The sequence below is a fragment of the Scheffersomyces stipitis genome, chromosome 3 (genome assembly GCF_000209165.1).
Source record: "Scheffersomyces stipitis CBS 6054 chromosome 3, complete sequence".
NCBI lineage: Eukaryota > Fungi > Ascomycota > Pichiomycetes > Serinales > Debaryomycetaceae > Scheffersomyces > Scheffersomyces stipitis.
The window spans coordinates 483,309-497,348 of NC_009043.1; the positions used below are offsets into that span (position 1 = coordinate 483,309).

Genomic DNA, 14,040 nt, shown 5'->3' on the forward strand with positions numbered 1-14,040 from the left:
AAATGCTCTATGTTGTTCTCAGGGTTTAAACCAAAATCAAACAAGGGAGTGGTTCAAAAGTTTCCAGTTTCTCACGCTTACCTTCACGCAAGAAGCTTTCGATCTTCTTGTGGTATTTCATTGCATGCAACAGATACACGCCGCTGCGAACACCATTTTTCAGAGCAGTGCATATTGCAAACAATCGTATATCTTTGGATCCATCCTGACAATCAAGATCTACATTCAATCTACAACACCATTAATATTTTATCGTAAAATAAACCTGAATTCAAATGTAAACAAAAGTATATAAAAGTTGTATAAATACACACTCAAGTAATTGGTGAAAATAATGTAGCAGTAATCGGTCAATTAACATCACCAAAATGATTGACTTTTCCAATTTGTGGGATGATCTAAAAGGCCTTAGTGGTGTAATTGTGAGTTGCCTGACTCTTGTTGGACAAATATGCTGGCCAAGTGTAATGTTTTGGTCTGTTTGGACCTGTGTCATTGTTGTCAACCTTTCTTGGTTGGAACAAACCCTTGGCAAATGAAATATCTATATTAGTACCGAGCGATTTAGGAAGCTTCAGGCCTGCAACAGCTGGAGCTGCAATAATAACAACGAAGATAACCAAAATCAAAAAGTACAAAGAACAGTATTTTCTGACCATTCTCTTTCTCAATCTTGCTTGCTTCAAAGAGTAGATTGGAGGTCTAATCAACCTGGAAGGCTTCAACCAGAATAACATCGTAGAGTGCCATCTATCAACTAATGGAATGAACAAAATAGGCAATTGGCAGAACAATATGATATGAGCCAAGACGAAGTCGCCCGCAAACTCAGACATTTCAATGATCTTAGCACAGAATTCACGAGCTGGTTGAGTGAATGCCATCCAGCCCATACCAGTACCGTACCACTTACCAGTCCAGAAAGCGGTGTTGGCTTTGTCGTGTTTAAATTCTCTGGTCAAGAAGCACAAGGTCAAGAATTTGAACAATAGTCTCTGAATATAGATCATAGTAGCAAAACCCAATAACATTCTGGCAAATACAAAACCTTCCAATACCCACATCACGATGAAGAAGACAATGTGAACAATGACAGCACCACCGTGTGCAACCCCAGCAATGACAGCACCTGTCTTCTTGCAGCACATTCCCAATAAAGGACCAGCACAACAAGCCAATCCAACGCAGACGGCCAAGATACCCATGTCAATAACCACTGGAGCCAAAGCACAGATGACAACTCTAAGGGTAGAGTTGACAGGCAGGACGTCTTTTGAACCGTCAACGTCAAATGAGTATTTAGTAACACCAGTTTGAGCATTAATAAAGGTGTAGGCGACGAAAAGACCAGCGGTATAGATAAGAGTTGGGATGAAGTCAGCAAACAAGATATTGGATCTGTGAGCCCTCGAAGCGTCACCAGCATCCTTTTCAGACACGTCACCAGTTAATTTACGCTTGAAACCGGTAACACGCGATCTTGAAAGTCTGACATATCCAATCCACGAGTTTCTGTGCCACTTGGTGTTACCTCTCGACAACCATCTAATGAAGTCACGGTAGTCAATGAAGAAGTCTTCCCAGGCGAATTGATGGGGGTTGAATACAAATGGCGAGAACATCAAAGAAGACAATGAGGCCCAGAACCATAACAATGGAACCTGCCAGTGTGCAACAGAGCCAAACAACAAGATCAACATCAATCTGGCACCCATATAGATGGAAGAGTCAGCGAAACGAGAGTACAAAATCGAGAATGGAATTCTGGAAGTTGCAAACCCTCTACCTGTAGAAATATACCTAGCACCACCTACAGTCAAATCAGTGAAAACCGAGGAAGAGTAGATTTGGGCAACGAAGACTTCGAACATTGGTGACAATGAGATAAAGTGGCGAACGAATCTTTGGAATGCCTTCCAGACACCTCTTTCGATCAATTCTTGCACAACCAAAGGAATGAAGGAAATGAAAAAGACAATGAAAATTGACAATGTATAACGTCTGGTCCAGTCAACAGCTGGAGACAAGTTGTAACAGCCGAATGGGAACATGATGTCGGTGATAGGAGAGTCTCTGTTGTAGTAACATATGATCGATTCGTGGGCCAAAGAACTCAAGTTGGCCAATACCAAAATGAAAACTTGCAAAGACAACTGAATGAAAAGATTGTTAATGTGGAAACCTGGATGTCCATAGTAAAATGACAAGAACCGGTCCAATGGCAACTGAGTAGATAAATAGTAATATTCTCTCGACAACATCTGTTCACCCATACCAGCACCAATCTTGGTGGTGAAATTCAAGATGGATCCGAAACCCATATCTCTACCTTTACCACACTGGTAGTACTCACAGTGCTTGATCTTACCACCTCTCAACATGGCAGTCATACCAGCGTAGATATCTTCGTTCAAATGCAAACCCTTTTGGGCCTTCGAAACACCACCTCTGGTAAACATGAAGGTAGCATTCAAGAAATCAGGATGACCATAATGCAATTTACCACCAATCTGAGCCAAGGTTCTGGCGAACAAAGTACCGAAAGTCTGTTCCTTACCAGCAGCAACATCACCTAACACACCTGAGTTCTCGGAGAAAATGTACTCTCTAGCACCCAATATGGCTACGGGGTCCTTCTTCTTGGATTCGTCGGACTTCAAGTTGGGAGCGTATGGGTTTACGTACTCTACATTCAATTCTTCGAACTCGGCCAAAACAGATCTGATCTTCAAACACTCTTCCAAGTAGTTGTCCTGGTTAGCATCGATCAACTGAATGTACTCACCTCTGTGGAAGATGATTGCGTGATTCTGGTTATCAGATTTACCGTCACCCAAGATAGGATTACCAGACAATTGCACTCTAAACTTAGGGCGTCTTCTGCCGTTTTCCAACATCTCACAGTGGCCGTCCATCAAAGCGGAGTACACTCTTGGTTCTTCTTCTTCGTTCAAAGGAGGCTCCTCGTCCAAGTAGGCGATTTGCAAGTCGGGATAAGCACGCAACAAAAATTCAGCATTTTCCATTTCATCGTCCTTGAACTTGGACAATCTTTGCATCGAAACCAAGAATCTAAACTTTCTTCTGGCCATCTTTTCCAAAGCTAACTCTAAACCTTCTGGATCTCCTCCAAAGTATTGTACTAACTCTGGATTTTCCACTCTGTACAATAACTTGATTGCTCTGGCGTAGTTCATGAAACCAGAAACAGTTCTGTACAATGTTTGCGATCTCAATGAGGCCCAGATTCTAGTTCTCAAGGTATATTCCGGAGCAGCAGACTTGAAACCAATACAATAAAATGGCAAGTCGTCAATCTTGGACTTCAAACCATTTTCAGACAACTTCTCAGCGTCATCCCCATTTTCATAAGCAGCTGTTTCTTCCGCCAATATCTTTGTATCATTGACAAAACACTCCCATTCGACAGGATGTAACTGTTTCAAGTATTCCAATAAGGTAACTCTCGAGTACTGGTCGTCTTCTCTGATGATTTCTCTTAAAGACAACAAGATCTTTTCCGAATAGTGAGGTGTGAAAACTGTAAAACTTGGCATGTTGTCGACTGGCAAAGGTTCAGGGATAGGAGTAGCCAACGACTGGGCAAAGAACGAAATTCTTCTTTCGGCTTCAGAGTTACGAGGAAAGAATTCTGTCTCAAAGTTGTTGTCATCCTGACTGACAAAGAAAGTAGGAGCTCTCAAGGTTCTCTTGCCTTCAATTTCAGAAGGAACCTGGTGGTACAATAACTTCTGGACATGATCTATAGCTAACAAGTGCTCTCTGTACATGGAAATAACAATAGCATTCCAAATCTGCGAGATCAACACCTTAGGCTTGTACTTAATTTCCATCTCTGTAGTGGCCAAGATCTTCGAGTAGATTCTCTTGGGCAATCTGGTGAAGATATTTCTCCAAGGAGTCAAGATGGAAATACCCAAGTAGAAGGAACGACCAATGGAAAAAACACAGTTACAGATGATGTACCACATGTAGGTATCCAAGAAGAATAATAATAAGTCTACGAGATACATCAAGCCCAAGACAATCTTAGCCTGGTGTTTGCACAACTTGTCCTTGAACCAGACTTCACCAGTACATCTCATGGTCATGGTAGATAAGATTCTGATAGGGTCTCTCAACGACAAGGTCAAGAAGAAATACGATTCAAGCAACTTTGCAAGGAATACCAATACCCATAACAAGTAAGACATCCACATGTCCAAGCCTCTCAATTTAATGAAGTTGGCAGTGAAAGCTTGCGAAGACAAATATCTTCTGGATCTTTTGTTCATGTAGGAGGTGAACAATCCTCCTAATGGCATAACAGCGAAAAATACCAAGGTAGCAATGGCAATGAAAAAGCCCACAATCGACAAAACATGAGCAGTCTTTGAAATTGCAGATAAACCAGCCCAGTAGAAGGTGAACACAACAGGAGCCAAGTTGAGAAAGAAGATCAAAAGCAAAAACAACAAACGACGAGTCAAATGTTGAGCACCGGCCCATTCCCTAGGGACAAACATCCATTCGAAGATGGTAGCAAGAATCTGGATAGCCGAAGCAATAACACCTCCAATAGCAGCAGCAGCCCATCTGGAAGAAGCTGTTGGTTGTGGGTCTTTGGTTTGAATGTAGTGTTGAGTGTATAATGTAGGCGAGTTGTAGGCAGTGTACATCCAGTAGACGGTTCCGTGTATAATCCAGATTCTGTTGAAGTTAGTGACGAAATGCAACCAGGTTCTGATTTCTTTATAGGTCTTGAAGAAGACATTGCTCCATTCGACTTCGCCCAACTTCAAGTAACGTTCTTCCTGAGGAATATCTACCAATCTCGTACCATCTTCAAACATGATTCTGGAAATACCTTCAGGGTACCAGAACAACTGGTTGACGTCATCGTAGCCAATAATTTTGTTGTGGTCCTTTTCACGCTTTACGAATCTACCTTCGTAGATTTCATAAACTTGCGATCTGAGGAAACGGTACAAAGGAGTAATGACACGGTTCAAGTAGTCACCCTCTGGTACTGGTTCCTGTCTCTGTTGGCAGGCTGGTGACAACAAGTAGTCCTTAGCTGTCTTGTAGATGTAACACAAGGTTTCTGGAGTAAAACGAACCTGGTTAGCTTCACCCCACAATAACAAATAAAGCGAAATGTCACGGACTCTTTCTTCTGGACTCAATGAGTTCATCTTGGCCTTCCATCTGATCTCAGCAGCTTCTAAAGAATAGTCGCCTTCCAACTCGTTGGCCAAGGCGTCGATATCTTCACCGTGTTCTTCAGCAGCCTTTCTGGCCTTCTTGGACTTTTTAGAAGCCTTTCTGGCCTTTTTGCCGATTTTACCCAAATTCATGTTGGCAAAACCAAGCGAATCGTCCAAGTCCTGTTGCGAGGCGAAGAACCACTTTCTGTAGTTGGCGTTTTCCCCACCGATATAATCGGCATGCAAACTCAAAAGAGCCTGTGCTGGCGACATACGCGAAGATCTCGAGTCCAAGAGCGTCATGAAATAGTCAAACATGTTTCTCATAGAATCTCTCTGGAACCCAAACTTGTTGGTCAAGTCAATGAAGATATCTTCAATGTGCTCAACCTTGATTGGAGCCTGTGGGTCAGCTGACCAGGCAGGATAAGGCAAGTTCGACGACATCTGAAACTGTGTTGGATCATAGCCTTGACCCTGGCCGCCGTATATAGGTGTGGAGGCACCAGACGATCTTGGGTCACCGCCATAGCTCATCTGAGAAGGCGTATATTGAGTTCCATATTGGTCGTAGCCAGGAGTGCCTGGGGTTTGACCACCATAGCTGAAATCAGAAAAGGCTTCTGGATCAGCATTGTAGCCTCCCTGAGGATGCATTGGCTGGCCGCCATATGGAGCTCCGTTAGGATCCTGGTAGCCTTCCATGTCATATGGCTGCTGATGGTACTGAGAGTTTGGATCATAGAAATCCTGCTGTTGCTGACCTTCATCGTAGGGCTGTTGTTGGTAGTATCCGTCACCAGCAGGAGCGCCCTGCTGGTTGGGATCATAATAATTATGATTATTATCGCTATACGACATCTGAAAAAAGGGTTAGTACTGAAAAATGAGAAAAATCAAGGAAATGGTGAAAGTTTCAGTTTGTTTCTGTTAGATTAGATAAATATCTGAGACAAGCGAAGGAATGAGGTCAGATTAGACAAAAAAGCGAACGTGGCAGCAGAAATTGTAGTAATAGTAGCAGCTGAATAGAGCTAACGATAAAGCTAGTAGGATATAGCCAGAATGGTACTGGATTGATATCTATGGTGCTTTATCAGCTAGAACTGGCGCAGAACACTTCGTCTTTATTACCAGTGTCAGACTCAAGTTCAAGACTAAGGAAAGAAAAACAGCAGTGGCACTTAATCAAAAAATTCACACGATTTCTAAATGATATTTATGAAAAAGTCTCGAGTGTGAAGTGTGATTTTGTGTCTGATTTGAGCGATGTTCTCTCCGAAATTGTCTGTCTCATTTCAGTAAAGTCGTTTGCTAAACGGGACTAAAAAATAAAGCAGAACACGAAAAAGAAATTCGCCCACCACCGCGCCGCGGGATAAAAATAGACCGACGTAATCCTCAGGCTGCTCGGTGTAAATCAGGGCCCATTCACTTCTCGCCGACCAGAACGTCCATCACTTTCAACGGGAATTTCACTGATATTTGACTAGCTTCTAGATTCCGGTTTCTGCTAATACTTGGCAAGAACTGGGAACACTGCTAGTCATCAGTAGCTACATCCTTCGGCTTCGATGTCTGCTCTCCGGCGCTGAAATCTGTGTAAAAAACTGGTCGTGCGTCGCACAAAGTTACCACAATCTTTACTTACACGAGTGATGAGCTTATCTGTGCCGGTTTTGATCCGAAGAAAAAGTAGCCGAGTCTTCCCTGTCCGAGGAATGGCAAGCCACTGGCGTCCGCTATCTGTTCGTTGTCGCTGTTTGATACTGGCAGCACAAACTCACATTCTCGAACGAATCTCATCGGCTGCCGGCCGGCAGCTGCAATCCCTCGAGTGCTCACGTGACGATTGTTCCTATTGTCAATTTTAGGTCGTTTCAGGGTAATCGTGCGCCGACCAGATCAAGTCGAGACGCCTGTTCGGGCTGTGTCCTGTCTGCAGGAGGCCCATTGATTTACGCCAAAAGACACCAACTCACAGAAAGACAAAAACACATGGACACGGTCTGATTGGATGGCTACACGGCCCTAAGCATAGAAATTGATGGAGACAAAAGGACTTCAAGATCTGCAGTATGTGTGAGAGGAAACAGAGTTCTTTTCGGGCGAGAAACGGGATTCTGGAGACATTTCACGGGAAAATTGAAGTTCTCAGCAGCCTAGCGGCGGATTTTGTTCGCGTTTTGGGGAAACTGAAACTGGGTAGAGGGTGGGATACATACCTTAATCTATAATTGCTATTCGACGATGTAGCACAACGATAATGATGGCCAACAGTGAAGAACAGAAGAAAAAGACTTGACAATCAAAAGTTTTGAAAATGAAAATCCGACACAACTGTCAGAATTCTCAGGGGACACAATGTGTTTGGTATTTATTGAAGCTGGGATTGGGTGCACCTGCATGTATGGCGCGCCGACAGAAGAAAATTTTTGGAGCGACACGAGAACGCGACTATGAAAACCAGAAGTTGCAGCGGCGGTCTGCAGGCGGTGTGTTTTGAGGTATAATTATAGATATCCGGATGTGGCAGGGGCTGGGTAAAGCAGGTGTTGTGTTGGCAAGATAAGGTTGGTGTATTATTAATGGAGCGCTGTAGGCTGCGGGTCGGAAGTGGCAAATAGAGTAATGCTAAATAATTGCTACGAAAATAACAGATATTTACTGGAATAATAGGCAAAAATGGGCTTTTCCTTTCCACCAAAAAGCTATGCAGAATGTGCAGTGAAACTGGAGACAATTCTATAGCACAAGTTCTACAAAGAGTTTCTTATCCACGAAGGCTGTATTGTATGGCATGTACGAGAGATTTTTGTGTGCAAGTGCTGGTCTGATTTGATATGGTATGGTATCTACTGCTGTTTCGGAACAATCACTATCAAATGTGATTCATATTCACATGTACCATGTACAAACGTCCAAACTTACAAACGTACCATGTACACATTGTATATTTTGTAGTGCTTCAATTCAGTGCCTAAACTCTAGTCTATTTGCAACCATATATTGATATGGGCTAACTAAGACAATACCAATCTTTCGTACTGTACTTTTGAATTTCACACTCATTGTATACATTTCCACATCTTTCAGTGCTTCTGAATCTCAAGCTCTGCCGATTATTCCAGATCCAAAAACCCCTGGTTAAATCCGACAAGTTGTCCGTTACTTGTTGGTATTTTCAAACGCGAACATTCACTTTGTTCGTTTCAGTTCCTTCAGCCTCCTCTTTCCTGGTCTTTGAAGGTGATACCACATCGGCAATCTCGGTGTTTCCAGCTCTTGACTTGCTCGCGTTCTCGCGTATGCTCGGTAAACTCTTCATCCGTTTCAACTGCTCTTCCTGGGGCTTCTCTTGGTGTGCTGATGATCACTAGTATAGACGTATTTTCTGCAACGCTGCCTGTATTCAGTTTTTCCCTTTACTAAAAGCCCAGAATTCCCATACCACCTGTATTTCTTTCTGGTTCTTTCTCTATATAGCACTATCGCTACAATTCTACAGCTACAGGCTCACTTTCTTCCAACTTCCTTATCACTGTTACTTCTAGTATAGCTGCTACTATCACACTGACTAAGCTCAGGGGCCCCTTCTCCTGCCTCCCTTCCCTACCAGGACTCAAACGCGACTTTAGCTCCTGTCACAGACTGCAGCATCAACATCTATATCGTCCGGTCTTCTCCTCGCAACCGTCTCCTGCATAACGCGCGACATTCTCATGCTCCTGTTCTGTTTCCATACATTGCGCCAATGTCGCTGAATTTGCCCATTACTATGCCCTTTTAGGGCGTGTCTCATCTCATCACAGGAGGAAGATCTCTGCCGCAGTACCAGATCAAATCCCAAATTTTTCACTCATCCCGAAGCTTCCATATTTTCAACTCTTTTGTTGAGATCCTTTCTGGCGAGTACTCTTCATTTTTGGTCGAATTTCCTTTACTTTCGTTCGGCTTTAGTGTTACTTGTGAACGCCTAATACAGACGTCTCCCGTTTTGGAAGCTTTTCATGTAGCATTAACTGATATATGTGCTGGGTTTTCTGTATACTTCACGGTAGATTATTGTAATGTAGTTAACTTGACTTTTATCATATATTGTGGAGTGGCAATACTCAAGATTTTACAATGCGCCGTAGTGGTACATCTCTATAGTTCTAGTCCCATTTTACAGGAGACATTTCTACTCTGTTATATTTTGAATTGTGGTCTGGACACCTGCAATGCTACATTATTTATATAGATGGTAGAGTGTAGTAGACTGAGGTCGCCTAATCGTTCCAGCCCAATGCACTCAACTCCTTTCTGATGTCGTCCTCCTTGTTGATTTTGCTGACCTGGGTGTCTTCCAAAGGTTCGCCGCTGGCCTGCTTCATCTTCAAGGTCTCGATGGCTCTCAACTTCTTCAACAACGATCTGATTTTCTTCTCTTCCAACAGCGCAACTCCGCCAACAACAACACCTCCCTGAGAGGAAGTAGCTGCAACAGCCGGAGCCACTGGTGAGGGAGTAGCTGGAGCAGCTGGAGTAGAAGCTGGGGCAGAAGCTGGGGCAGACGATAATTGGCCAAGTCCTGGTGGTGGACCCAAAGGAGCAGCAGATGGTGCAGGAGAGCCTTCTATAGAGGGAGAGTCTTCCTTCAGGTTCTTCTTAGCTTCTCTCTTCTTTCTGTTTTTTTGAGCTGTCTTGGATTCCTTGATCTCTACAGGGTTGGCTCCTGGAACAACACGGGCTCTGCCACTACTAGGGTTGATTCCATTACGCTGCTGTTGTTGTAACTTCAAGTTGTTTTGAAGCTCCTTCTGGTACAAGGAAGTAGCTGTGCTTGGAGCAGAACTGCCCCTGGCATGAGGAGGACGGTATGCACCAGCAGGCTTGGAAGCAGCAGTAGCTGAAGCAGCAGCTTTCTTGGCGATGTATTCACGTGCCGAGTCATGGGCTGGTGGAGCAGGCTCCAATTGCTTCAAAGGAGGAAACTCAGCGATAGTCTGAGGCTTCCATCCAATTGCATACAACTCTTGGTACTCTTTCAAGTAAACCAATTGACCAGATGCATGCCACACCTTCAAGCCGTTATCCACACGTAAACGAGGAGAAGTCGTTGCAGTCAAGATGTAACGTCCACAAGGTGACCATTCGCACACAGAAGTGTTGGCAGCTTCAAAGGTTACGACTTTACTGAACTTGTTCTGACGATCGTATACATCTACAGTTCCCTGCAAATTGCCGAAACCGGCAACCAACACGTAACGAGCGTGAGGAGAATACAAGATGGTGTTACGTGGAGCTGTAGGTAACGAGTGGATAGCGTTACCACGAGCATCAAAGAAAGTCGTTTCTGATGGCATGTAACCGTAGATAACAGCAAACTCTCTGGCAGAAGGAGACCAGGTGATGTCGTGAATGGGTCCTTCTCTCTTCAAGTCGATTCTGGAATCATATGAACCGGCAATTCCCAAGAGGTACAAGTTGGTTTCGCCGTAGTACGACTTGTTACTGGTATCGTGGTCGGTAGAGGCCAATGCTAACAATGCTGTACCCAACGAGTTCCACTTCAATTGACACCGTTCAGCCTTGAAGAAGTTCTTGCTACAGGTGGGTTGGTTGAAGTTTGGAACGTTATAGATCAACACCGAGGCTGGTTTGCCACTAGCTTCTGGTATGAAGATAGCAACAGAGGGGTTTAAACCTGGTGAAATCTGGAAGTTCTGGAACGGCTGTTTGGCATCAGCCACTTTGTACTTGTGGGTAGGCTGGTTTATATTTATGGTTTCCTGCAGAGACGTGCTGATGTCAAAGAAATGGATTTCCTTGTTGTTGAAGTTTTTGGCTACGAGTTTCTCGTCCTGGGTAAACTGGGGCTTCCATCCGCTCTGGTGTTTCTGCAGCCATTCCACTATCAAGGACTTGGTCTTCAAGTTGAAAATCTTCAAGTTGTTATTCCAGGTTCCGTTTTCACGGTTGATTTGAATGGGTTTGCACCATAAACATAAGAACGTTCCTTGTGGTGAAAAATATATATCAAACACCTCGGGCAACTCGATCTTGTGGTACAACTCAGCCTTACTCTTAGTATTCAATACTATCACCTCGTTGGGCTGGGTGTAAGCAAAGAATGCTCCATTGGGCGAGTACAAGGCCGAACGGCATTCTTCCGCCGCTTTGGGAGACGGCGTGATTTCCTCGTAGTCATGTGTCAATTCTATCGACCGTGGTAGACGACCTGGCAGGTTAGTATAAGATGTTAAGTATGAAGAGTATGAGAATGAGAGAAAATGAGAATTATTTTCAAAAATTTCGTAATATTGATGAAATTGTTGATTTCGTAGATCTGTAGATTTGGCATATTCTGTGGATTCTGTACATTCTGAGGATTTTGTAGATGTTTGTAGAATGAATTTATTGAAATTCAAAAGTTCATAATTCTTGTACGCGAATACTCAAATGATTTTCAGATGCATTTACAGATTTCAGATGAGAGATGAGATTCACTAACAGTGGCAATGCCATTATCTGGATATCAGCATTATCGGTATTATCCTCTATACTCGTAGTCATATACCCTCAATCTTAACAATGTCTGTCTCCGGGTAGAGATCTGGAATAGTTTCATGACAAAAATTCTCTTCTCCAGAATTTCCAGAAATTTCAGAATCAAATCAACCAAATCAGCCGTACTACGCTGATCTCAATTCTCTTTAATTCTCACTAGTCAGGCTTCTTGCCATTCCCTCTTTCAAAGTCAGATACATACAGAAGAACTCGGTGGACTTGGACATGGTATTGTTTGCTTTATGCTTTTACTTGTGATCGGGAATCCTATCTGGTTGTGAATTTTCTACGGACTCCAGTAGTAGACGAACTAAGTGAATAATCGACGGAAATCAGCTGGAGAAGTGGCTTACAAGGACGAAATCGGCTATTAAAGATAGCAATCACACAGTTGGGTTTGTTAGTCCCGTTTCGACACTTGTTGTGGAAGAATAGTCCTGTCACAAGGTCTTTTTCGGCACTGGCAAAAGAAGTAGAAACGGTCTTCTTCCAAAAAGACGTCCACTACCAGCAGGAAACTTTTGTGGTCGTGCGCTGCTCGGAAAGCAGGTGTGTGTGGGAGAAAAAGTGCCAGGGTCTTGATTTTGCCTGAAGAAAGGTATGGTAGAGTAATGACAAATAAGGAAATTGTATTGAAGTGGTGGAAATATAAGATCATAAGTGTGTTGAAATAAAGAAGTGGATTCAGTTTGTATATTTGGATCAAACTTATAAAAGAGTTTTTTTTTTTGGTATTTTTTTTACATTTTTTACGAAAATTTTGCAATCATTAATTCCACACTCCAGAATTCTACACCAGGGCTAGAAATTTACAACTCAGCCAAAATCCATACTCCGTAGGTATACTCAAACTTTTTATTTGAACAATATTAATATAAAAGAAAGCATAACTATAGATTTTTCTTTGTCAAAATGCCTCTTTCTTATTTGTGATTCACCACAAGTCAATTTTTAGTTATCTACTGTAGTAATGCTAGTAATGTAGCCACCCTCACTTTACCTCTCCAAAGTTATAATGCCCCGTCTCCTCCGCATGCTTACTGGCGCCCGTTTCCCCCACCAAGATCTCGTAGCAGTTCAAGCAACGCACCCGGAACGTCGTAGTGTTGGTCAGATAGTTGCGCGATTGCAAAAGTTTACACAATTTATGGCTGGCTTCTAGAACAGCAGACTCTTCCTTACCTCCACAACTCCAGGAGGTGATGTCATTGGCTTTGTCACCATCCAGGACCGACAACGTGCTATTGACGGCCACTACGTCGTAATGCACTCCACTGTAGATTAATATGATAAATTTGTCAGGTTGCGGACCCTGCTCTTTTTCAAACGTTATGAAGTTCCCCAGCTCGATATCCAAGCAATTGATGCGGATTCCAAACCAGTCCGCCAAGATTCCCAACTCGATAGCACCTCCCCACGAATCCTTCTTGATGATACATTTACAGTAATCCTCGGGCAGCCGCCCCAAAATTGCTTCGTTATATAGTTCTGGCAGATTCTGGATATACGATACAATTACAGAACGCAACTCCAGCGGCGGACTAAATGTTTCATAGGAGCTGTAACCACTGAGAGCATACGAAATAGAGTTGAACATACATGAGTTATCATCGGGAATATTACGAAGAATGAGGTATTTATCCTGTTGCGGAATATATACCGAAGGTATCTCTGTTTCTGAGACAGTTTCAGAAGCTTGTGTTGGTTTTGCAGATGGAATTGCATCACTGGCAGGTGTGTTTCCTCGAGATACGGGAGATGCAGATATACCCAGCTCTTTGGGGTTCTCATCATTTTCGGTTTTTGCAACCATTTCGCCAAATTCAACCAAGAGCTGATCTCCATCTCTGATCTCCGATTCAGCCAACAACTTCGAGGTAGAAGTTAAGTCTACAGACTTAGGAGGAAAACCCGTTTTGATTCCGGTTAAAATATGGCTTTCTATTTCCTTTAGCTCCAGCATGCTGTTAATGGTGTCTAGGAACTGACCAAGTGTCTCTGCCAGATCTGGTGCTACTGTCTTGACAGCTTTGTTAGACTTCAATCTTAATCTCATGATTTGTCATAAAGCCATAGAGAAGAGAACGTAAATGTCAGATTGAAAATTGAAAGTGCTCAAACAAATTGCAAAAAAGCCAAAATTTCTAGATTGTATTACTAACGCAAAGTATTATAGAGCCGGCTATGTTCCCCGATATGGAGTATCTGTTAATGGCGTTAATGGTAGATAATGGTCGAGATTGGTTTCACCTTGTCAAATTCAAGATCTCTACCCTGCACA

At 43.1% G+C, this 14,040-nt stretch overlaps 3 protein-coding genes across 3 annotated transcripts; all 3 read right to left on the reverse strand. All coding sequences in view use genetic code 12, as the record gives it.

Annotated features, from left to right (window-relative positions):
• Positions 1 to 251: 251 nt before the first annotated feature.
• Positions 252 to 7,459, reverse strand: GSL2 (1,3-beta-D-glucan synthase subunit (BGS3) (GSC2)). Its single transcript, XM_001383691.1, has 2 exons — positions 7,433 to 7,459; positions 252 to 6,068 (listed from the first exon to the last, which is right to left on the reverse strand). The coding sequence occupies exon 2, from the start codon at positions 6,066 to 6,068 to the stop codon at positions 399 to 401; it is 5,670 nt and encodes a 1,889-aa protein (XP_001383728.2). The 5' UTR covers positions 7,433 to 7,459; the 3' UTR covers positions 252 to 398.
• A 1,831-nt stretch (positions 7,460 to 9,290) lies between these two features.
• On the reverse strand, positions 9,291 to 12,191 carry PICST_88690 (predicted protein). The gene is made up of 3 exons (XM_001383692.1): positions 11,962 to 12,191; positions 9,793 to 11,430; positions 9,291 to 9,705 (listed from the first exon to the last, which is right to left on the reverse strand). The coding sequence occupies exons 1-3, from the start codon at positions 11,984 to 11,986 to the stop codon at positions 9,479 to 9,481; spliced, it is 1,890 nt and encodes a 629-aa protein (XP_001383729.2). The 5' UTR covers positions 11,987 to 12,191; the 3' UTR covers positions 9,291 to 9,478.
• A 559-nt stretch (positions 12,192 to 12,750) lies between these two features.
• Positions 12,751 to 13,815, reverse strand: PICST_56611 (predicted protein; the record flags this gene model as incomplete). Its single annotated transcript, XM_001383693.1, has 2 exons — positions 12,751 to 13,454; positions 13,530 to 13,815. 2 exons carry the CDS (start codon positions 13,813 to 13,815, stop codon positions 12,751 to 12,753), a joined length of 990 nt encoding a protein of 329 aa, XP_001383730.2.
• Positions 13,816 to 14,040: the final 225 nt, after the last annotated feature.